Genomic DNA, 23,202 nt, shown 5'->3' with positions numbered 1-23,202 from the left:
TTTATCTTGGTCCAAGTACCTGATGCATTATTTTTTTATGATCCTAAATTGTAAGCTCTTCTGGGCAAGGAATATATGTTCAGTACAAGAGAGATGCTCTCTGTACTGCACGTATGAATACAGGCCAGTAAGTAGCATAGAGCATGATTCATGTACCCAGTTAGGATGATGGATAGGGGCATGCATTTCTTAAACACCTGCAAAAAGTTCTTAGGATTTTGTGATTGGATGAGCATATGTTTTCATGTCTGATTTGCTTTTCCTCTTTCTGCTAGTGATGTGCCTATTTCTTCATTCCACCTGCTTTAGAGTTGCTTTTCAATTGCTTTTTCTCTCTACTGTCCATCTTTGGTCTGCAGAGATCGTTTCCAAAATGCAAAGGTGAAAAGCTACTTTTATTAAAGCAGTACTTTAAGTCTACCCAGTGTAAGTTAGGTATTCTCAATACTTTTGTACCTCGTGCCCCTCGGTTTACTTGCAGTTGTTTACTACCTGAACTAGAGGATCTCTTAACGGTAAAAATGTCTTATGTAGGATAAACTAAGTTGAAGTTAAGAAAGAAAAACTAAAAATAAATTTTCAGCATTGTTTCTTGTGTAAGATGTCTGTCCCTTGTGGATGGGGTGTGCTGTTTGTCTTCCATGCTCTCTTGGGCTCAGCTATACTCAGTTTCTCTGAATTCAACCTTATGTTTTCTGAATCACTTTTTCCTAAATGGAGAATAAATATGTATCCCTGTTGATGAGAGATAAAAAGTAATTTCCCTGATACTGCCCTGCTAGAGAGGGAGCTGTTTTAAAGCCTGCATCTCTTTAATATTTCTCATATTCTGTGTGAAGACAGTGCTTGCTCAATCATAAAAAGTTGAATAGTAATAACGAAAAACTTATTTCCATTCCTTACTCTTCTGAAGTGTGCCCAGTTATTACCTTTAAAATCTCCCACCATCACACCCTGCCACTATTTGCTGGGCTTCTTTCATTATCGGAAAGGCAATGAAGAGTGAATAGTGGTTTAATGTGCAAGGCTGTAGCCCTGCCAGGATGGTGGTGGCTTTTTGTTTGTTTGTTTTTCCAGCACAAGCACTTTTGCAGAATGTTTCTGAAACCCTACCCGAAGAGAGCCTTTGTGGTTGTTCTTGTACTCATGGTCCAGTTCACCAACACTTACTTGGCTAAATAATTTTACAGAAGTAATACAATGTTCTGTTATAAAATGTTTTTCATTTGCTATAGTGGACCCAACTTTTCTGGCAGAAGATCTGATTCATTACCTAGTAACATGGGACTGTAGATTTATAAGCTTACACAGTCCAGCCACTGTTTACTTTCCTGCTATGTTTTAGAGGGTTTCTAAGGGACAGTCTTTCAGTGCTATGATCATATGAGGACCAGGGAGTTTTAAAACATGCTTTTGATGTTCATAAAGTGCAAATTACTAGCATTCGTTTTCCTTGTAAACCAATATTTAGCACACTTTCATCTTCTCCCAAGGTACAACTTTGAAATGAGTGTAACAAAAAGTAAGGAATAAGGATCAAATTTTCCATTTCAGACTAGCAACTTCTCAAGTGCCAGGCGACTTCAAGGGGACTGCTGGTGTTTGTGGTGTACCTTTCTGAATCCATAACTCTATTTAAATTAGATCTGCTCAGGTAGTTTCATGTGCTTCTGACAACAGTTGCTTCAGGCCAACCTCAAACTTAGAAGCCTGGTACTTCCAGCCAGTGCCTTGCCTTAGAAACCAAGTCTCCAGCCATCTTCAAATTTCAGCCACACTCTTTGGGTAAAACCCTTGTGTTTTCCATTGAATTTAAGACATTGTATTTTACAATGTGTCTCCTGCAAGAACTTCTGGCACAGATGATGATCACTACTGCATCACAAGGCAAAGATGTGCTAATTAATTAAGGTGAAGAGAGAAGCTGAGCTCCTCCATCAAGGTGCTTGTGCACCAAAAGCCAAATCAGGTGAGTACAGCCATCTGCATTTTTGGTACTGTTTCTTATGCGAAGAATAGCGCTACCCTTACGGATCATTGCATTCTGAGAGTCTATTTGTATTTTGTTGAAATTTATCTCCAGTATTTTGAACATCTAGAGCATTGCTTTTAAAGAGACTGATACAATTGGTTGCTGTGCCAGATTAAAACAGAAACATGCTTTATTTCTTCAGAAAGCAATGCTGCAGTGATGAGATTTGGAGCAGTATTTTTTTCTCCTGCAAGCTTTTAACAATTTTTAAGAAGTTATACAATATGCTTTAACAATACATGTAATAGAGAACAGTCTTATTTTTGTAATGAGAAATTTCAAATTCATTTATAGCTGTATTTACATATTCTCAAAAGCAAAGCAGCAAATGTGCAAGTAGCCTGTTATCCATGACCTGAAGTCTTCTAGATTGGCGCCTACAAATTAAAAGACACCAACTGAGCTGCAGCTCATTTGCATTTACTCTAACAACCGATACCCTGTGACAGTCCCTTGCAATGAGCTAGCAAAAGCCGAGAATTGTTATTTAGATTGTTCTGCCTTATTGATGCAGATCTAACAGAACCATCTTCCTTCCATTTACAGTGCAGTTGTTCTCTGGGGCCTGCTCTGATGTCTTGTTCCCACTGTCAAGTGTTTTATACTGCCTGCTGTTTGGTACTTCTGGGAAGTCAACAGAGTGTTTGGTATGTATTCGTTCATATTAAATGTTCTTACTATCTTACAGGGAGGGAGAAGAGCTGTGATAAAGTCCATGTTATGTGAAGACAGTGAGATTGCATTAGGCATAAATCGCTGACTGAATTTAATTGCTTGTAATTAAAAGGGAATGAACTTCCAGTGTTGCTGGCTAAAATGTTCTGTTAGTAATGCTAACTCAGAATAATACCAAATACTACTACCAAATACCACCAGAATAATACCAAATAATACCAAATAAATATTAACAGTATCCACTGTAAATAGGGAGAATGATATAATTAAGTCTCAGTATTTTATATGTGGCTTATAAGAATCTGACATGCCCCCGACCTCCACAGTAAATCTCTGATTTGTTATGGATTTAATGAAATCTATGTAAGATCACGATCTAAATTCTTAACCAAGCTTTTAATTTTCAGGTGACCTTGCTCTTATGCCTTTGTTTCTTGTACCTTTGTGTTACATAGTTGTGAACTACAATCTGCAGAATACTGATAGAATCAGGCCACTAGGGCTTGATAAATTTGTTGCTGTTACTTCACACAGCTGAGCGCTTCAAAACACAACTCACATGAACGTGTTAGCATTTGTATACATTTATCATTTTAACAAATGTACTGGGGAAAAAAACACAGTCCTTACCTATTTAGATCAAAACTTATTTTTAGAGTTCATTTTTATCTACTAAATGAAAGATCTGTCTGAAGACTATCCCTTTATTTTTGGATAAAGAGGCAGTTAATTTAATACCCCTGGCTCTTGTCTTAGAAAAGAGGAGTTGGAGGAGACACTGCTTTTCTTTTAGCCTTTCTTCCTCACTTTTATTTTCCTTTTTTGGCTCATTACGGTTCTAAAGCTGTCTCGGAGTGAGACAGCACTAGACTGGTGATGCAGGAAATAGTGTCTCCTTTCAAACACTCTTTTTGTTGTCAGTGTAAGTTTAAGGCAGGAAATATTCAAGGTTAACACATTTTTTATCATCATAAACAACTCTTCAAGAAACAAGATAACAAAAGGAGTTTGTTTCTGCAGCCACTTGGGGCTTGTGTAATTTTATAATTGCAAAAGACTGCACAGATGTGTTACAGTATCTTCCTTTCCTTCAAAAGCTTGGAAATGTGATTAGTTTATTACTGCATAAGAACGTGCTCCAGTCCTTCAACGACCTTGCTACAAGATTTTTTTTTGTGTGAAATCCAAAAGATAAGGAGCATATACCATTAATGGCTTGTGTGAAAGACACTTTTGTTTCGAAGAGACAAAATTCTAATTGTGTCATTCTTTGCAGTTACTGTATTCTTTAAGACTTGCTATTGCCTTCAGGCTTAAGATGCTTGAAGTACTAATTTTTGTATTGTTCTAAGGAGCAGTTTAACTTGGAACAGTTTTATGTCCATATCTTGAATTACACCTATGTATTATGTACTTAAATGCTACAGCAACTGAGATCAAGACATCAACAGACACACATCTGTAAGTTACCTGGTTAAAAACATAAGCTGAAGCAGAGTTAGATGACAGAGCCCAAAAAGGAATTAAAGTTTTCTTTAGTGTAAAATAGCTTTAGTTATGAAAAATACTGTTTAAAAGTGTATTTTGGAGACCTGTATCTATTACAATAATCTGATATACTACACTGCTGTTAGTGAGTGTCTAGCTTTCCTCCTGAACTAAAACTTGCTGAAAATGTCATTTTGCTTGTATAAATGCAGCTATAATAATGACTCTTGCCACTGTAACTAGCACCACACCTTTACATACCTTAAGGTATGAGACTAAAACATAAACACGCTGCCTTTTATGCTGAGGTCTGTATAAGCAAGGCACTAGTGCTGACAGTGAAAAGTTATTGTGTGGAAAAGGGTTAATTGCCTAATCAGTTGTTTGTTTCTCCACTCTTTAACCAATAAGCTTCATTTTGTGAGGAGCATGTTAGCTTAGTAGAACAAGAATATGTCTTTAGGTTTCACAACATCACAGGTATATATATTCATCATCACAGTGCAGACTTAGTGCTATGTGCAGCCGAGAAAGGAGCTGCAGCTGATGAAATCCACAACTGCATCTTGCAGCTAAAGCAGATTCTCCAATTTTGCACCGTTTACTCACTGGACACATGCCTCCTTTGGAGGGATGAAAGCTTTACTCTCAAGTAGAAGGTTAACGATATACTCTAGCGGTCAGCAACCCTGCCCAGAGCAGGAGGGTTGAAACTGGATGATCTTTAAGGTCCTGTTCAACCCAGGTCATTCTATGATTCTATGATACCCCTTGTATTATAAGTATATACAACAGAATTTGCACTGTATCATCTAACAAAATCTAGAACCAAAGACATGGTTTCATGCCTTAGAATAGAAATTTTGGATCTAAAAGCAGCCTTACTTCATACTAATACAGATATTTCTTCCTGTGAATACAGAGGTATTGTTTCTACCAGATTATTTATAACAAACAACTGCAGAATTATGTATAGTGGATTTATATTGAACATAACTTTTCAAATTTTTGAATTTCACAGAACTTAATCAAGATATACGGACAGTTATCATGCATGCTAATTCTGTTTAGTGACATTTCATAATTATTCAGTAATGAAAAAAGTAAATTGCAACTATTCATACCATGTAAGAACTCATCATTTCCTTAACATAGCTGAACAGAAAGCACCGCCTCTAAATAAAAATTTTATATTTAAAATGTCTTTTGACAAAAATTAAAATTTCAGTGGGTCAGTACTAGTAAACAAAACACACTAAGGACAGTGTGCAGATTGTCTATGTACTGATGAGGAAGACAACAACACTACTACCTCCAGAAAATTTGGAGAAATACAAATGAACTTATATACATACCATTTTCAACAATATGACCAACACTGAGCAGAACAGATTTCCTTCCACATTTCCCTCCATTTTCCCATTAAATAAGTCAATAATATAAATCATACCACCCATCACAACCACCTACTTCAGTCCCTAGAAACTGAGTACTGACCAAATGCAGTACTCAAAGAGGAATGCGCAAGAGTAAACACTTGGATTTGCACTTTGATTCTTCGTTGTGTAAGATGATTAAAACACCACCAACAACTCTAGCTTCCGGTGGCAGGGAGGGAAAAAAAAACACAGAAAACTGCAAGAACCCAACTTCAGAAAGCTGTTCTTTCAGCCTGTGGCACTATTTGGAATATCTTGAGCATCTGCTAAATGTAGTTTTTGGCTGAAGCAAGACATTAAGGAATAACATTTTCACAAATAGATGAGGTATAAACAAGATAACGATGTTATATGAAACTATGTGGCACTTAGTCCTGTGACAGATCAGGTATGCACCAGTCCAGATTCAGTTCTGAGACCTAGATTCGTTTTCAACCAATGGATTAATCCTCTCAGTAAGAATGAAGCATTACTTAACTCCAGAGTTAGCTAGCAGATTAAGGGAGAATGGCAGAGGAATGTTACCACTATTACATGCCATTTACATTGTTCGTGAGACTCGGGCTTAGACAGCTTTTCACAGATGGTGCACTGATGTATGTATTCTCTGTATCTTAAACTAGAGTACCACCTTCCTCAGTGAATACACATTTTTTAAAAAGAAATATCTAGTAGTATAAACTAAATGCAACGCTCCTCACCTGTATTCTTAGCTCACTGAAAGCACAACATACAAGCCAAGCCATGTAGCTTTGTCTTCTTGATGGGTTAAGAGCATTTTGTTCAATTACCTAAGGTCAGCTGAAGTAATCAATGCACCTGTAGCCTGACTCTAGAAATAATAAAAGAAAGGCTAGCCCCATATCCACAGTAAAAATCAGTGCTAAAGAGCTGCATATATTCCTAGAGAAAAAAATAAAGGAATTAGGATTCACTTATCAATGAGACAGTACTTCTGAATTCTATAGAAGGGATATGTTTGTTTCAGATTTTCTTGGCAAAGTGCATGTGGAGACTTTGCTTCTGATGGGCTGTTATCTACAGCCAACAAACTGTCGAAGTGTTGAATTCTAGCTAAATAAATCACTACGTGAAAAACATCCTGTAATTAGATCTAGTAATTTATGAAGTAGAAGGACCTAAAATCCATGCTATATACAATACTAATTTCAAAGAAGGGACATTATTGAACAGATCTGACTCCTAGGAAGATACCAGTTACAGGGAAATACACAGTAACATGCTTACAGTTAGTAATTATAATGCACAATAAACAGTTAAGGAAAAGGATACATAGAAGAATTCAGTTCTTCCAGCTGCAAAATAAGTATAGAAAGTATCAGAAATGCATTTCAGTTAAAGGCAACAATTATGCTGATAAAATGCAAGAAATATTTTAAAACAACAACGCAAATCATTAATGGTTTGAGCTGACATGTTTGATTTGATTAGAAAAGAACAGCAAACCTGCACTGAATTTTGGAACAACAAATTTAAATCTGTATATCAAGAAGTTTTAACAACTTGAATTTTAACAATTAAATCTTAAATTTTGTTGTTCAATTGAAATTAAATGTTAGCAATTTAGCGATTTGTTTGTATGGAAACACTAGAGAAAGAACAAACTGAAAGTGTTGAATGTGTAGATCAAAAATCCTTATCTTCCACAGATGAAAGAGGAAGTGCCACAGGAAAATGGTCATAGCTGATCTATAGGCTGTCTCTAAAAATGCCTACACCCTCAGACAGTTTACAGCTAGACTGCTCCACTCACCAAAACAAGCAGCAGTCTACAAAAAAGAAAAGGTACTGTATTTCTCAAAACCAAGATGAAGCAGCTAAGACATGTCTTTACTTGTTACATAACTGTTTTCCTCAGCTCTAAGTTTCATCATGGGTTGCAGTCTGCGCAAAATCAGTACCCCTCCAGCAGTGTTTTAAACACAATCCATGGACTGTGTCTCCTGCCTTCCCTGTACTTACATCTGATAGCAGCCTATCCAGATTGGAGTCACTGGCTAGTTTTCTTTTATCTTCGGGGAGTTCTTCCAGCTCCCCATAGAGCTCCAGATTGAGGCGAGCAAGTTTCTCCTGCATACTCCGCACATGCTCCATTTGCTCTATGGAACATTCATTTCCTAAAAGGACAAACAGCAGCTTTAGAGAAAGAAACCGGAGGGAACAACTGAAAGCATGAAGATAGTTTTTACATTAGAGAATATGAATTTAAGCATCAAGTTTAAAAGTTAACTTGTTTTCTAGAGGATTTCTTCCTTTTTCACTACTGAAATTTCAGTCATTCTGTCTGGTGTTAGTGTTGTGCTGATTTTTGGTAAGTGTTGGATGTACTTTAAGATTATACATTTACTGACTACATTTTGACTTTCAATCCCTGTATTTTTTTTAAATCTGATCATAATAAACCTTCCTAACTTTGATTAATCTTGGGATTTTTTTTCAGTGTAACTGATTCTTTATATATTATAGGTTTTCTGTATTCTCACATAAAATCAATGTGGACGTAATGTGACATGCTGACCTAATGCTAAACTTGCAAAAGCATACCTGCATCTTTCTACACAATACAGAAAAAATGAAGTAGAAGAGTCGCTTATGGCTTTTTGAAAGCTCCATCAACTGTGAAGTAGTAAGAATAGTAAAATATGACGTTAACATAAGAATATGAGTATAATGCAATTTGCATTGAATTACAGTTTACTCCATAAGAGTCATTACCAACAGCATATGAAGTGTTAATACACTGTAAAATCAGGTACCAAAAAGTGATTTCTTAGTAGAAGGTATCAAAAGTGGCTTCAAGTTTGGTACCTGAAGTCTACAAGCTGAGGTACTGCCCTAGGCGTGTCATGTTGGTTGGAAGGTACAATCAATGGCATTTGAATCATCTCTCAAAGTCACAGCAGCATTACCATATAAAAAATATGGTATGATCTATTCAGTCTTATTAACCTTGATTTCATACAGCAGAGACTAATAAGACAAACCAGCAGTCTGTCAACATAGCACACTTGTTTGCAGATGTCACCATCAGGTAGTTTAAAAAGCAACCATTCTGTACAGATAACTCACACATTTACCAAATGCTTGAAGTTTGCCAGAGTGGAAGTCATTCAGGAGGCTCAGAAGTCCCCTTTCCATTTCCTGGACATCTGATACATCTGTGAGAAAAGAGTGCTGGATTGGTGCTGCCTGTGCCCCTTTTGCTTCGCCTCCTGGAGGTTTGGCTTTCTCTTTTATTACTCTGAAGAAATTAAATGGTTAAACAAAATGATACATTACTTCCTTTGAAAATCTGAGATGTAGAATCATTTGACAACTGGGCTGTGAAAATAAAATGAAAATATTTCAAATACTCCTTTCAAGTTAATAGATCGCAAGCTTGTCTTAAGAATAAAAAACACAGTCTTGACAGTTTAATACTGCAAAATAAGGATTCCAACAATCTACTTTCCTATTAAGTGAGAAACAAAACATGTATGTAACAGCCATCTTGATAACCTAAGTATTGGATTGTATTGGATTGCTCTATGTGTCCTTACCCAAAAGGAACACAGGGCACAGGCTATACAGTCACCCAAAAATCATCAGCAAATAAAAGACAGAAAAATCCCTCATAAATCATACACACGCACTGTCAAACCCGCCTATGCTCTGTAACGTGTGGGAAATGGCTCATTATCATCTACCCAGGAAGATCCCCTTGCCCCTCAGACAGGTTTTCCTAGCGCTCCTTCTTAAAGCCTCCAAATTTTGTAAACCCCAACGTCAGAAGCAATCTGCCGGTACTCTTAACGCATACCACACGGACCGCTCCATGCCTGAAGAAACGTTAAACTTGCTAAAAGCGTTCTACATTCTCAATCTAAAAACCCATGCGGCATCAGTAACTCACGGACTGTTCCAAAACGGTGCTTTCCCAAGAGCTGACTGCCCCTCCGCATGCAACACGCCTGGGCGCTACCGCTCTCTGAACAGAGCTCCCCAAACGCAAACACAACTGCTGTAGCTCATCCTGCCCCCCATCCGCACCTCTTCAGCTTGGGCTTCTGCGCGGCGGGCTGCGGGGCGGTGCTGCCGAAGGCCGTGCTCTTGCTGACGGGCACCGCGCTCTTCTTGGAGCCGGCGGCCTGCGCGGGGTGGGCGGTGGCTGCCTTGGGGCTCCGCCTTTTGATTTTCCTCTCCTCCATCTCCTCCGGCTTGCCTCCGCAGGGGAAAAGCGCGCTCAGAGACACGCGCTCACCCCGGCACCGGCCATAACGGCACGCACCGGGCCGCAGCGGCGCCGCTTCAGCCTCCTCCGGCGGCAGAACCCAGCCCCCGGGCACCCCCCGGCACCCGCCCGCCGCCGGCCCCATCCCCGCTAACGGCCGCGCCCCCCCGCCGCCGCCCTTATATAGGGCCGCTGGCCCCGCCCCCCCCGCAGGCCCCGCCCCTGCCCCGCGCTCGCGGACCCCCGGCCCCGCCGGCCCTCACCCCGCCCCCGCGGAAGCGGCCGGCTCGGGCTCGGCGCGCGGGTCACGTGGCTGCGGGGAGGGGCGGAGCCGGAGGTGGGGCCGGCCCGCCCTGCGCGGGCATTGTGGGAGGCGCCGCCCCCTCCGCGTGGCGGGCACAGCAACTACCATCCCCAGAACCCCCCGCGGCAGGAGGCTCTGCGCATGCGTGCGAGCTTCCCCCCCGTCCCCCCGCCTCCCGCGTGCAGATGGCGGCGCGCAGCCGTTAACGGCTGATGGGCGGGGCGGGGCGGGGCGGGCCGGCCGTCGGGCCGAGCGGCCGTCGGCGCCCGAGTGGCCGCCTGTGGGAGCAGCGCCGGGGGGGTCCCCATGCCGGCTGTGGGAGCGGGTGGCCCCGTGGGGAGCTCGGGGTGCCCGTCCCACAGCCCCCGGTGTCCCCTTGGCGGTATTCCTGCCCGCAGGACTGTCGTGCGCAGAGATGCGGGACTGCAAACGGGGGTGTCTCGGCACGCCTGGAGCTCTACAGGCTGCACGAATCCTTGTCGGTGACAGGCTCTGTGCTCCAGAGGGCAGCAGCGCTTCGCGCTCTCCATCTCCATAGCCCTTGGATACTTTTTTACCTTTTCAATTGCACTTTTACAGCTTTCTGTTAAGTATCAGGGGTAAATAAGAGATCAGATAAGCAAAGATCCGTGCTTTGTCATACAACTTCATCCCTGCCACAGGTGTTCCCAGGGGAGTTATTGATCTAAACTGACTGAGGAGGACCCTGATACCAAGTTTAGCTTCATACATCTCTGTCCTTTCCAACCTCAGTTGCAGTCTCCAGTAGCTGGTTTGCAGGAGCTTAAGTTTCAAGGCAGGTACCATCAGCGGGGCGTGCCTACCTACCCATAGGAACTAATGAGTTCCGGTCCCCCGAAGTGCATTTCCTGGTTCTGTCTCTTGTAGAGGAACTCAAACAATTGCATTTCTAGTAATCACTTTCTCTTCCATGCCCCCTGTCACTGATGACTTTAATGACTTGAATGCTTTGCCCATCCTTCATTGTAATGGCTTGTAGCTGGGGTTGGTTTTTTCCCATGTGGCTAATTCTTCTCCTAGAGAGATGAACTTGTCAACTCTCTCTACTATGTGCTTGTCAACTTGAATTTCTTCTATTAGCAATGAGATTTTAGTTTTCACCTAAGAACGTGCTCATAACTGTATGTTTTCTGATGAAAACTGAGATATAGCTTATGCACCACGAGTGAAGGGTGATATGAGCTGCAACACCCAGAGTGCAAGCACTGGCCAGCAGCTTTACATGGTATGTATGTTTCCGTGAATGTTTCCATGGTATGTCTCAGTATAAAGCTATTGCGTGAAAGGCGATATTACCCTGAAAGGTGAGCAGTTAGGATGTCCCAGTCTCTGCCTGGACCTTCTTTAATATCAAAAAATGATTCTCTGTTTATACACTGATCCTGAACCTTCTTCCGGATCTTGAATTAGATTTAAGGGCCATAACAGAGCTTCATCAGGACTTTCATAAGCGTTTCAATTGTGAGACTCAATGGCCACTTTGAGCCTGTAAAGTGGTGCTGCCAAAGGGAGATTGCAGTTGCAATTACACTCAGATGAAGGACAGTGTCTAAAGGCCTTCTGGCATTAAGCTGCAGTGGAAGTAATTTCTGGGTAGCAAAATACAGCTGGGGTCTGAGGTGCTCAGTCGGTTCTGGTATGTTTTGAACAATTTTCTTGCAAGAGAACTGTGCCAGAGACCATCACCAATAGACTAAAATTTCACATATGGGATATAGTCTACGGGGTTTTACACTAAAGCTATATGTCTTGTAGGAAAAAAAAAAAAAAGGCACAAGTGAGAAGAAAGGAAGAAAGAGAAAGAGGAAAAGAGAAAGAAAATGAGGAAAAAGAAGAAAAATGTGAAAGAAAAAGAAAAGAAAGGAAAAGAAAAATGCGAAGAGAAAGAAAAAGGAAAAGTGAAAAGAAGAGAAAAATAGAAAGGAAAAGTAAAACGTGAAAAAGAAAAGTGAAAGAAGAAAAAAGAAAGGAAAAGTAAAATGTGAAAGAGAAAGGAAAAAAGTGAAAGAAAAAGAAAATAGAAGTAATGTGAAAGAGGAAAAGTGAAAGAAAAGAAAAAGAAGGAGTAAATGTGGAAAGGAAAAAAGAAAGAGAAAGAAAATTAGAGAAAGGAAAAAGTGAAAGAAAAAAGAAAGAGAGAAAGTAAAATGTGAAAGAAAAGTGAAAGAGGTTCTGTAACACTGGAGATACATTAAACAAAATGTGGTGGGAAAGACTTAAAAGAAAGGTAGAAAACAGAAACAGTCATTTATTATCTTTTTGATTCCTTAATACAAAAGTTTTCTGATATCCAAGTAGACAAAGCTGGCAAAATTCATGTAAGCTCTAAGCCAGTCACAAACTCTCATCCACAGAGCTGCGTGAGTAAAATCCTCGTTCACCCATATACATATATACAATATTGAGGCCTGCAAAACTGGAAAAAAGCAAGTTTTGCAGAAACATTTTTGCAGGTATTTGGGAGATTTCTATACAATAAATACTGTTTCTATTAAGTTTAAGTAACTTTTGAAGAGCTGGTGTTCATCTATCTCATTTCTCGCACACTGTGTAAGCAAGTAAATGTACCCTTGCAGCTTGTATAGAGAGGGCTTTTTTTCCTGTGATTATTGGTGGTCTGTGTGTGCAGAATGAAGCAAAGAGGCTAGACCGTTAGGTTGCAAGGTGACTAGGAATTCTTCCTTCCTTCCAAAGCAGTTGAAATAGAACATTTTGTTTGTTGGTTTGTTTCAAATAAAGGGAAATTCTTTCCATGACAAATGTAAACATTTTTTAAAATAAAATTACTTTTATATTCGGAAAGCATTTAGATTCCACTATCAATCCTGCTGCAATTTCATCTCTCAGTATGAGGGATCAAATACATACAGTTATTCTTATAAACAGAATATGCACAGTGTGTGAGTTCCCTAGGACACCCAGGAAAGACCTACAATAAGTTTTAGCATGCGGATAATGTTTTACTATAACATTTAATTATGTATTATATTTATATTAACAAATAACATTTGTTATCACTGCACACTGCCTGATATTAGAATATTATTAAAATGTCTGTTACTCACTTCTGTATCTGATTTATTGGAGCCTACAGGGGCAGATAGTTGGGAAAGCATCAGACCTTATTGTATGTTTTCATAGTGAAAGTAATTTTGTAGAGACTACTTAATTTCTTATGAAAGATAATAGTAAGTTAAGAGCAAAGAATCAAAGGTAGTGTGGTCATGATTTGATACTACAAATCCTATTGCAGATAACATTGTCTGGAATCAAATAATGATATCATACACTCACCAGGAGGGAAAAGAAAAAAAAAAAAAAGTATGTTTTGGATTGTCTTCATTTAGCTGAGCTTTTGCATAATTTTGTATTGTGGTAATGATTCACAGTTTGGAAAATGCTTTTTCTTCTTATATAAGGCTTTTTTTTCTTTTCTTTTTTTTTTTCTTTGACAACACCAGCAAACATTGCAATGGTAACGTATGCATATACTTGTTGACTTAAGCAATCCAAGGGTAAATGTTTTAATAGGAACAATTTTAATATTAAAGAAGCAAATTAAAAAGTTAATCAATCTGATTTTATTTACATATATATCTCCTTGCAAACTAGAGGCCCACCTTTGAGGATGCTTTGAAGAAGAACTTCAAAGAAATAAGTATGTATTTTGTATTGAGATATGCATGCAAATAAAGACAGATTCCTCTTTTTGAAAGCCCTATTCAGTTAACATGAGGTGGCAAGTAGGTTCTAGAGGCTTCCAAGAAAGTGATGAAAGCCTCTTGTTCTTTGGCTGATATAATTAATCTCAGGTGTATTTCACAGGGTTGTACCTTGTACTCTTGGAAGCATGACATTGCTGTAGTGTTGCCTTCCAAAAAAAAAAGAAAGAAAGAAAAACCCACACCATAGTATGGGACATACCTGTTCATGTGAAGTAAAGTACTTATTTCTTTTTTAAGATGAGCAGCATAGCTAAGTGTCTCTGTATTTATCAGCCAGCTAAGCTGCTGATAGTGCAGCAAAGTTGAAATGATATATAAAGAAATGAATTAACAATGGAAATACAGATGTAGAATCGTGGGTTAGGCATGCATTTTTCTGCTTTACAGAATGATGACAGATATGCCCTCAAGAAATGTCACTGAAAAAGTGTCAACATGTGTATTTATATCTCTCTCTCTCTCTCTCTCTCCACACTATGATCTGCCTATCTAAATGAACTAATATTAGGGTAGATAAATATTTAGACTTCTGTATTATTACTGATCAGTTCCTGCATCTCAGACATGAATGGTCCATCTGAAGTCAAACTGTTACACCAGAGAACAAGTAGTTTAAAACCTCCACGAATATGGTGTGTGTAAGGCAATGTTAGCTTACTGAAAATAAATAAATAAATAAACAAAATTCAACACTTTGTTAGTTACCAAAACATTAAATATGTGACTGCTTAAAAAAATAAACAAAATAAAAATCTTTTGCCAGAATGTATGTGTTGAATAAACAACCTCCTCGGGCCAGCAGCAAGGTGATTCAGGCAACCACAGTGGAGTAACAAGGAGAGGAAAGAGGAAGAACAGAAGACGCTAGCAGAACCACGGTGGAAAACAGAGTCTTTTAGGTAACAGGTAAGCCACCTCTGAGGCTCGAAGCTTTTCCTTTCCTTTCAGTTTGACGCAGTGTCCTACAGTGTACCAACCTCTTAGTTCCCTGTTAATGTTCTCCAGAGGCTTCCTTAGCCAGTTTTGTTCCAGCCTTCCTCACTTTTGGAGATGCCTGCTAGTTGTGCCCTTCTTTGTTCCTTCTCTTTGTCTAGGTATACCCTCAGTTCTCCTCTCCAGCCCTGCTTTGTCCCCTTGCTTTTATAGTCCCTCAAACTGATGTGATCTCCCCAGAACCTAGGAGCTCTCTGGAAATGAAAGTTGATTCTGCTCATCCTGACAGCTTTGCTGAATGCCAGCAGCTATAATGGCAGCTGTGTCAGTCAGAACAAAGGTCTGTATAGCTCAGTGTCCTAACTCCAAAGCAGCCAGTTGCAAAAACCTGCAAAAGCTATGAGAAGCTGGCAAACACTATGATGTTGCTTCTGTGCACTTCACAGTCTTCAGCAGGTTTGTGATTCAGATGCAGTTTCTGAGCACATCGCAATGTTACGCTGTCAAGGACTCCAGGACACCAATAGGCCTGAATGGCCCTGACCAGCCCTACCGTGGACCTCCCACCTCACTGCCCATGGGCCCAGGAGCCCCATTTCAGGTCAGCTGGGGCCTTCAGTCCCTCTCTGAGCTATGCCGTAAGGGTGCCAGCCTCCAGCTCTCTCTCCAGCTCCTGGATGGACCCCTTGGGTGTATGCTGGGGCCTTGTCTCCAGCCCTGACCCTGCTGCTCCTCACTGGGTTCCCTGGTCCTGGTTCAGGGCTTGCTGTGCCTGGGGTTGTCGATGGACCCTGTGACAGGCACCTGGCCCTGCCCGCCATGCTCAGACCCCTTGGGATGGTGCCGTGTCGCTGAGGGCACGACCTACGCAGGGCCCTTCTCCTGGGGAGCAGCCAGGCCTCACTGCTCCCTGACACCAGTTGCCTTTTCAAATTGCTAACAAATACTAATGCTTGATTACTTGTTATCTTTATAGACATAGGCTGGGTCATGAAATGTAATCTTTCTACCAGCTCTGGATTTTATTCTGAAAGGTGTACAAGAGATAGGAAGGTCTTTACTTACTGTAAACTTGATCATTTGGGAGACAGATCTAGCAGTGATACATGGCAATGTTGTAACTTAATGCTTCTTTTTTCATGCTCCTGTTTCCAGTTATTTGGGGAATTTTGCTTGCATAACTCCTAGACTGTTAGGAAAAAAAAAAAAAAAAGGATTCATAATGTTCAGTTCCAAGGCTGCACATACAGAGGTCATTAACCAAGCATTGTCAGATGTTCATATTCCAGTTCCATTTCTTCTGCTTTAACCTACCCATCTTAGGAGACTCCCAAAACTTCACAGCTATATCTCCTGGGCAAAGGAAGTCTATCTTCCTTTCTGAACACCAGAAATTTCCCCCCATTTTTTTGAGTTGTGGAAACTTTTCTTTCCCTTACATTCTCCAGACTTTGTCTCCCAAAGTCTTATGGGCCTCAGTATTTTTCTGAAGAGTTCTCTGGGCATCTGGAAACTCCCAGCTTTCTTTCCCAAGACACCCCTCTAGATTGAATAGGAACAACTGCCTGTTGCCAAATTCAAATAGTGAGCATTCTTCCTTGAATTTAGAATGTTATTTTTTTATTGCTGAAGTTAACCAAAAGTGGTTCTAAAATACACCAAAAGTGTGATTGCTGCTGAAGTTTGCTTGCCTGTGGCATCCACAAAGGGAAGCAGCAGCAGCAAATAACTGTCAATTCTGTGTTTTAAAACTGATAAAAAGAGAAGGTGACCTTATATTTGGTGTAACTGAAGTTACTGCTGGAATCTTCAGAGCAGAGGTGGGGGGATGAAGGGAAGAAAAGAGACCACTAAGATTCTTTCCAGGTTGCACCTGTTAGAACATCTTTTAAAAAAAACCTGGAAACTAATCCTGGGCTCCCAAGTCCTGCAATCTATCTGTGATAGTCACTGGTAGTATCTTATTCCTGTTCAGTGGTTTCCCACTCACAATGCTAGTGTAGATATCAGATCCTTCATTAGTTCGACTGCTGATCAGGTCTCTGTAGAAGAGCTAACAGTTTTTGCTAGCTGACGATGCAGGTAGGTGGCAATGTAGTGTGTCTTTTTGGAGGAGAAGGAGTTTCCTTCTTTCATATGTCAGAAAATTTATGTTGAAAAAATATAATGAATATGTTCCCTACTTAGTCTGGATTTAATATGCACAGAATCATGGAAATAGCATCATAGGATGCTTCAGGTTGGAAAGAAGGTCTTCATGAGGTCTCCAAGCCAAAGTAGGGGCTGTGAGCTCAGACCAGGTTACCCAGGGTTTTGTCCAGCCTATCCTGAAATCCTCCAAGGACAGGGACTGCACAAAAATCCTGTGGTACAGCATATTGTTCAGACCAGGGTTATTGTCACATCAGGTCACTGTGGATTTGTCTCAAAACCTTCAACAGGTGATCCGTGTTCCAGTACTGCTCTACAGTTCTATGAAGATGTTTTTCCTTATACAACTTTGATTTGATCACCCTCTAGGTGTATATCATGACAGAATTTTTAGTTATGTAAAAACATGCTAATTTTCTACATATTAAGTGTTTGTTGAATAGATATCAAAGCCATTGTACAGCTGCATTTGCCCTCCTCTAAGTATTTGGTTTAAATATGTGTAACGTGCAGTAAGATCCTCTGAGGTAAAAGCACTTTGGGACTGTAAATTAGTTTCTTCAATACTAGTGCTCCCCAGTACTCCAGCTGAAAAGGGAGAGTCTCTCATTGGATCTATCAGCACAAACAGTACTTCAGATATAATCCCAAATTTAATGCATTTTTTTTATTCTGTAAGGGATGTAAAACTAGGATTAGTGAGAAATGCATTGGCGGTTCACTAGTGTGTAATACATTCTCATTTTGAATTATTTTTAAACATATTCCATGTCTCTGAAGACTGGCATGTTGTAAGAAGAGTAGGGTTTTTTGAAGGATAAGGCTGTGAGACACCTAAAGGGAATGTTGTGGAATGAAAGCAGGTAGGGAAAAGACTTTTCGCACAGGAGGATCGCTAATCTCCTTCTCTGTCCCTGTCTTGCTTGCTCACTTTTCAAAATACTTTACTTTATCATAAATAGTCTTTCTCACAGGATACAAATGACCCATTGATAGACTTGAGAAAAAGCTTGGAAATGCTTGCATGTTGAATATTAGACAAGGATGGATTTATATATGCTTTTAAAATAAATCAGAATAAACGTAGGGCAAGTCCGTCATCCTTGGGCAACCTGCTGACTTATTTTGCAAGCGCTTATTTTACCTCTCATTGTAACTGTAACCATGTTTACAAACACTCCAAGATCAGCAACATGGTATTTACATGAATTCCATTAAGGTCAGCAAAACTGAACTCTCTAAGAGCAGATCAGAAAACACTTGACGGAAGGCTTTCCTCATGTATGACTGGGGACATAGTGCAGGCTGTGTTTGGAAATGATACATGGAAAGGATTGTTGCATTTTATTTAACCTTAAATTCATAACACTTGTACTTGGCAGGCACCTGCTCTTTCCCCATTGTAAATATTGAAATATTGTTTAAATATTGAATGTTGTTTATGATTAATTCAGCACAACAAGATAGAACATGCAGCTCATATCACAAAGAACCAAAGTGCATCTTTTGTTTTCTGTAGCCTGCTTTTTGTACTGTTCAGTAATTTATCATAAGATGATTGTAATGGAGCAAGACAGAAAAAAAAAAGTCTTAAGATAACAATTGAAATAAAATACTTGCTCCATTGTTTTCATAGCTTGGCTAAGTGCCTACAAAAAATGTTTTATTTATTTTACATTGTTTACACCTAATGACAGTAGGATAAACTACTATTCGTGTTCCCTCTGTGAAATGCCACTGAGCACAATTGCTAGTACAGTGTAACCTAGGGGTGTCAGGGAAGGTCCAGTAAATAAATATTAACTTTTCAAAGCAATTTCAGCCTCACCTCTAGTGTGAACAAAAAAGGCTTATGGACGTAAGCCATTGTTTGTCATCTGTGTTGTCATCTGCACACACCTCTGAATCTTCAGTCATAGCCAATATCCCAAGGTACCAAACTCTGTACAAACTCGGGAGCACATGAAGGCAATTCCTATTACAAAGGTTGTACAGCAGATGGATACAAGACAAAAGAGAAAAAGAAGATGGGAAAAGGGGAAACAGACAACATGGATCTATATGATCCGCCAAGGTTTTAGCATAGCAGTAAATTTTGTCTAAGGTTCTGTGGGCACCATGGTCAAGGATGACTGTAGGTTACTGGAAAGAATTTGTAGGTTAATTTGTGAGAGATCTTTTGACATAAATGAAAAACAAGCAAAGTTATCAGTTTCTTCTTGAGACACACTTTTTTAAATGGAAAATTTGATATGCAAAATCATAGGCCTCGTTTAGAAAATTTGATTCAACTCAATAAAGTCCAATTTTTAAGTGAGATTTGTGAAGATTATGTCTGAAAAGAACTTTGAAGGCAAGAAAGCAGAATTCCTTCACTGAATGCACATTGAGAGCATGAAAGATCACTTCCAAACTCAGATTGTTATCTTAATATCAAAGTTGGACAATGAGTTATTTGCAGTCTGCAATTGTTTCTGGTCAGATGTGTAGTTGGCCTCTAGTTACTTCTTTGTGTTACATCTTAAAATGAATTCCCTTCCCCTTCTAGATCTTGGTGGCTCAGTATAAATACAATCACTATAATGTCTTAAGAGTGTCAAATGACCATTTTTTTTCCAGGCTAGAAGAATATTGCTGAAAAGTTCCACTGACTACGTGAAGTCTTCCAGACCACTAGACAGACATCACAAGTCATGTTTGTAATTTCAGACTTTGTTTTCTTAGACATATACAAATGCAGAACTCAAAAAAGCAAAAACTCTTTCCTAAGAGAATATGCACACAAATATTTGCATAGAAAACTGTTTCTAAGCAATGCATACACTAAGCAGTATACTGGAGTTTTCTTTTTAACATGATTTTGCTCCAGTAACTGTAATTAGGGAAGGAGAAGTTAAATATTTAAAGCATTTTCCTTTGCATTGGAAATACTACATGAAAATAGCAGCAAGAGGTCTCAGGTCCAAACTGAACACCTGTGACTGTGTGCACCGTATTCCTTTATAATAAGGACAGTCTTGGTCACAAAGCATTTAAGACAACTTAAATACATGTTGGAATACAGTGGACATGATGAGAGTAGGACTAATCCAGTGAGGCAGTTGTATGTAGCCTAATTTAATTATAGTTTAGTACAGTTGATATTAATGAGAAGAATTTTAAGATTTTCCTCAATTAATCTTAGTAGAAAAATGGGTTTAAATAAAAACTCCTTACCAAAGTACGTTAAAAGCAACAACTATAGAGAAGGCTTAGTTACTTAAAAATTATAGTCTTCAATGTCAAATAACTCACTGTATGCATTTACAAGTTTTGGTTGTGGATCACAATAATTTTATTAGTGTTCAAAACTGTAGTTATAACTGTCATTAAATATAAAGCATAAAAATGTTAACATGTTAAAGAACCAAAGTGGCATCGTTGTGAAAGAGTGTTTTAAGTTTTTCTCTCTATGTACAACCAGGGATTAAATCTGCAAACATTTCTGAAAGAGACCATAAGGGAGGCTCCTGGAAGGAGACTCAAATACAATCAGCTTTTTCTTTTTTTTTTTTTTTTTCTTCTAAACAACTATTCCTTGGGCTGAAATTCTTTATACTTTCTTTCACCCCATGAGAAGAAAAGCCAAACAGAACTTCTTAAGGTACATTTCACTGCATTTAAAACTTGTTTCCAACATTATTAAGCAAAGTGTTTATATGTTTTTTTCTTGAACTAACTAAAAGATTATTTTGCCAGAAATGCTTAAAAATTGGCATATTCATAGTCCTCCAAGGAATGCGTACTCTGCCAAGTTTGAAAACACTTGGAATAGAAAGAAGGTCTAAGTAAATCTTGCATACTGTGCTACATTTCGTACTGATGTATGAACAACATGCTCATGCTTAACTTGTACAGTTTGTCTGATCTATGCAATAAATAAACACAGCATGCATTTATTACAGTGATGCATAATCACATATTTGGTACCCACATACTTTAGGGAAATATTCAGATAGCAGTATATGCTAAAACTTCCGATTTCCTTTACGTTTTCTAATACCACTTTTATTTTAAATTTAATATAAGTTTTTGTTTGTACAAGTTAGAAATTTTAATAATAATGTTTCTGCAACACTCGAAGTTCAGATAATTTATACTTGTTATAAAGCAGTGGAGCAACGACCACACAGGTAGTAAAAAGTACAAATGTGCCAGCAATCATAGGTGTCACTTTGTTACCTAATTTGGAGGCATATAACTCCTCAAATGCTACTCCAGTAACTCCAGTACTTTGCTACTCAGTGTAATATTTAGATCGCCTTAAAAGAGCTTTTCCCTTACTGTCAGTCCTCCAAGTTATTATTTTGTAATCGAAAAATATTTTACTAGCCTTTATTTATTGGCAATATTCCAGTCTCTGACACTGAGTGAGTAATAAACAGAAACGTTGAGCTTTGTAGCATGAACACACTGAATATCATCCCAACCAATCACCAGGTAGGTGAAATTATGCAAAGGAACTTAAACAAGGCATCTAGAAATCTTTTAATGATCTACCACAGTGGTAGTTTCTTCCCAAATGAATATTCTTAAAAGTCAGCTCAAAGTCAAACATATTTTTATTTCCTGGCATATAACAAAGAAAACGTACTGTAAATATCCAAAACACGAACAATATGCTAACTATGTTCAGGAAATATTTTATCTTTTTTTTTTTTAATTTTATTTTATAGGAAAGGTTCAAGATGTACCCTGTGCTTTTTAAAAACGGAGGAGTGAGTTTAGGCAGCGGGAGAGTCTGCTGCAGATTGCTGCATACAGCAATTTCCCCAGTGACCGCTTCATCCATGTTGCAGACCACAGTGACAAACTGTGTTCAGTTGCAAGGAAGAGAGTGGGAAAATCTGCATCGGCTGGTAGGCGGTTTATCATGTTCTGCATTTTTCCAGTGTTAATGAGGCAGGAACCACGGCAATGTATCAAAAATCATTTGTGACTGACTGGCACACACTGGTCTGTGTTCGTCAACTGAAGTGAAGCAAGGATGCATATTTCTAAAGAAATATTTAAATATAGTCAAAAGTACTTTGCTGTAGATGCAGTGACGGATTGTGGGAAGCTAGTACCAAAGGAGAAGCTGAGTTCTGCTTTAGTGAACAGCACAGTCTGCACGTTCGGGGAGCAACTGAAGAGGCTCCCATCCATCAGATGCATTGTTTGCTCTGACTCCTGAGGCGTTCATCTGAGAACATAATCAGCCTTGTTAAAAGAATACACTTTCAAGACTTATTTGACTGAATTGTTTTTGAAACTGGTTTAGTTGTTTTTTATTGTTTTGTTTTGTTTTGTCTTTTTTATTATTATTTTTGTTCCAATATTTAGCTAATGAATCAAAATGTAAACTGTGCAATTACTTCAAAGGAGACCACATGTAACACAATTAGCAAAGACACAAATGTGGTCAGTGTCTAAGATAAATAAAAATTTCATATGGAATTTACAAGAGCTTTCAACACAAACTGTTCTCATTAAGCTAGGGATGGCAGCAAAAGACTTTGCTCAGCATTTATGATATCTCCATATGTTGAGTCTGATTTTCAGCTGATAATTCCTCCAGCCTTTGCTTTTCCAGATGAAGTTTTTCTTTCACAAATAATGATACCCATATTCCTGTCCTACAGTCAGTTGCTGTACACATGCTTGCAGCTATGTAACTAACTTGGTAATAATTTGTAATTATACACGGTATTTGGATGACTTAAGTCCTTGTGAAGCAGAAACCTAAACACTTGATCAGTTAAAAAAGAAGTAAGTTCCTTTAGAACAGAAGGGTTTTTTCCTGCCATGGAGGAAGTGGAAGTGAGGAATGCACTTTGTTAAAAGACACAGAAATGCCTTAACCAAATGAAGAAAACTGGTATGGCAACTCTAGGAGTAGTACTACCAATACGTGGAGATAATCACTCAGCAACTTGGTTTCTCTAGAAGACTCAGCTTGGGCCTGTTTCCATTTTCCAAGAACTGGGGTCCTAGAGGCGAGCTGTTTCTGAGTGCCACCCGATCAGAGTGGCTGGCAGTCTTCTCTTTGCACTCTAGTCACTTGAACACAGGGCCCAGAAGTCTCTGATGATCACTAGTGCTGAGATCTGAGGTAGCTTTAACACTATGCTTATGTTCTCATAGACTCATACGATTTCTTGCATGTTTTTTCTATTCACAGC

The 23,202-nt window shown here is 39.1% G+C and overlaps 1 protein-coding gene and 1 long non-coding RNA gene across 4 annotated transcripts; one reads left to right on the top strand and one right to left on the bottom strand.

Annotated features, from left to right (window-relative positions):
• Positions 1-5,161: 5,161 nt before the first annotated feature.
• CCDC28A (coiled-coil domain containing 28A) lies at positions 5,162-10,197 on the bottom strand. Of its 2 annotated transcripts, XM_040551485.1 has the most exons (6): positions 10,129-10,197; positions 9,685-9,862; positions 8,733-8,896; positions 7,618-7,772; positions 6,928-6,950; positions 5,162-5,917 (listed from the first exon to the last, which is right to left on the bottom strand). In XM_040551485.1, the coding sequence occupies exons 2-6, from the start codon at positions 9,840-9,842 to the stop codon at positions 5,863-5,865; spliced, it is 555 nt and encodes a 184-aa protein (XP_040407419.1). In that variant the 5' UTR covers positions 9,843-9,862; positions 10,129-10,197; the 3' UTR covers positions 5,162-5,862. The 2 variants fall into 2 exon arrangements, with proteins under 2 accessions (XP_040407419.1, XP_040407418.1); XM_040551484.1 differs by lacking the exon at positions 10,129-10,197 and having other exon boundaries at positions 9,685-10,021.
• Positions 10,198-10,420: 223 nt separating this feature from the next.
• On the top strand, positions 10,421-22,908 carry LOC121068191. 2 transcript variants are annotated; one of them, XR_005818690.1, is made up of 5 exons: positions 10,421-11,415; positions 14,679-14,821; positions 15,062-16,668; positions 19,619-20,642; positions 21,715-22,908. It is a non-coding gene; the product is annotated as an uncharacterized LOC121068191 (long non-coding RNA). The 2 variants fall into 2 exon arrangements; XR_005818689.1 differs by lacking the exon at positions 15,062-16,668.
• The last annotated feature ends 294 nt before the right edge of the window (positions 22,909-23,202 follow it).

The sequence above is a fragment of the Cygnus olor genome, chromosome 3 (assembly GCF_009769625.2).
Source record: "Cygnus olor isolate bCygOlo1 chromosome 3, bCygOlo1.pri.v2, whole genome shotgun sequence".
NCBI classification, from domain to species: Eukaryota; Metazoa; Chordata; class Aves; order Anseriformes; family Anatidae; genus Cygnus; species Cygnus olor.
Note: the sequence above shows the minus strand (reverse complement) of the source record. Positions and strands in the feature narration are given on the sequence as shown.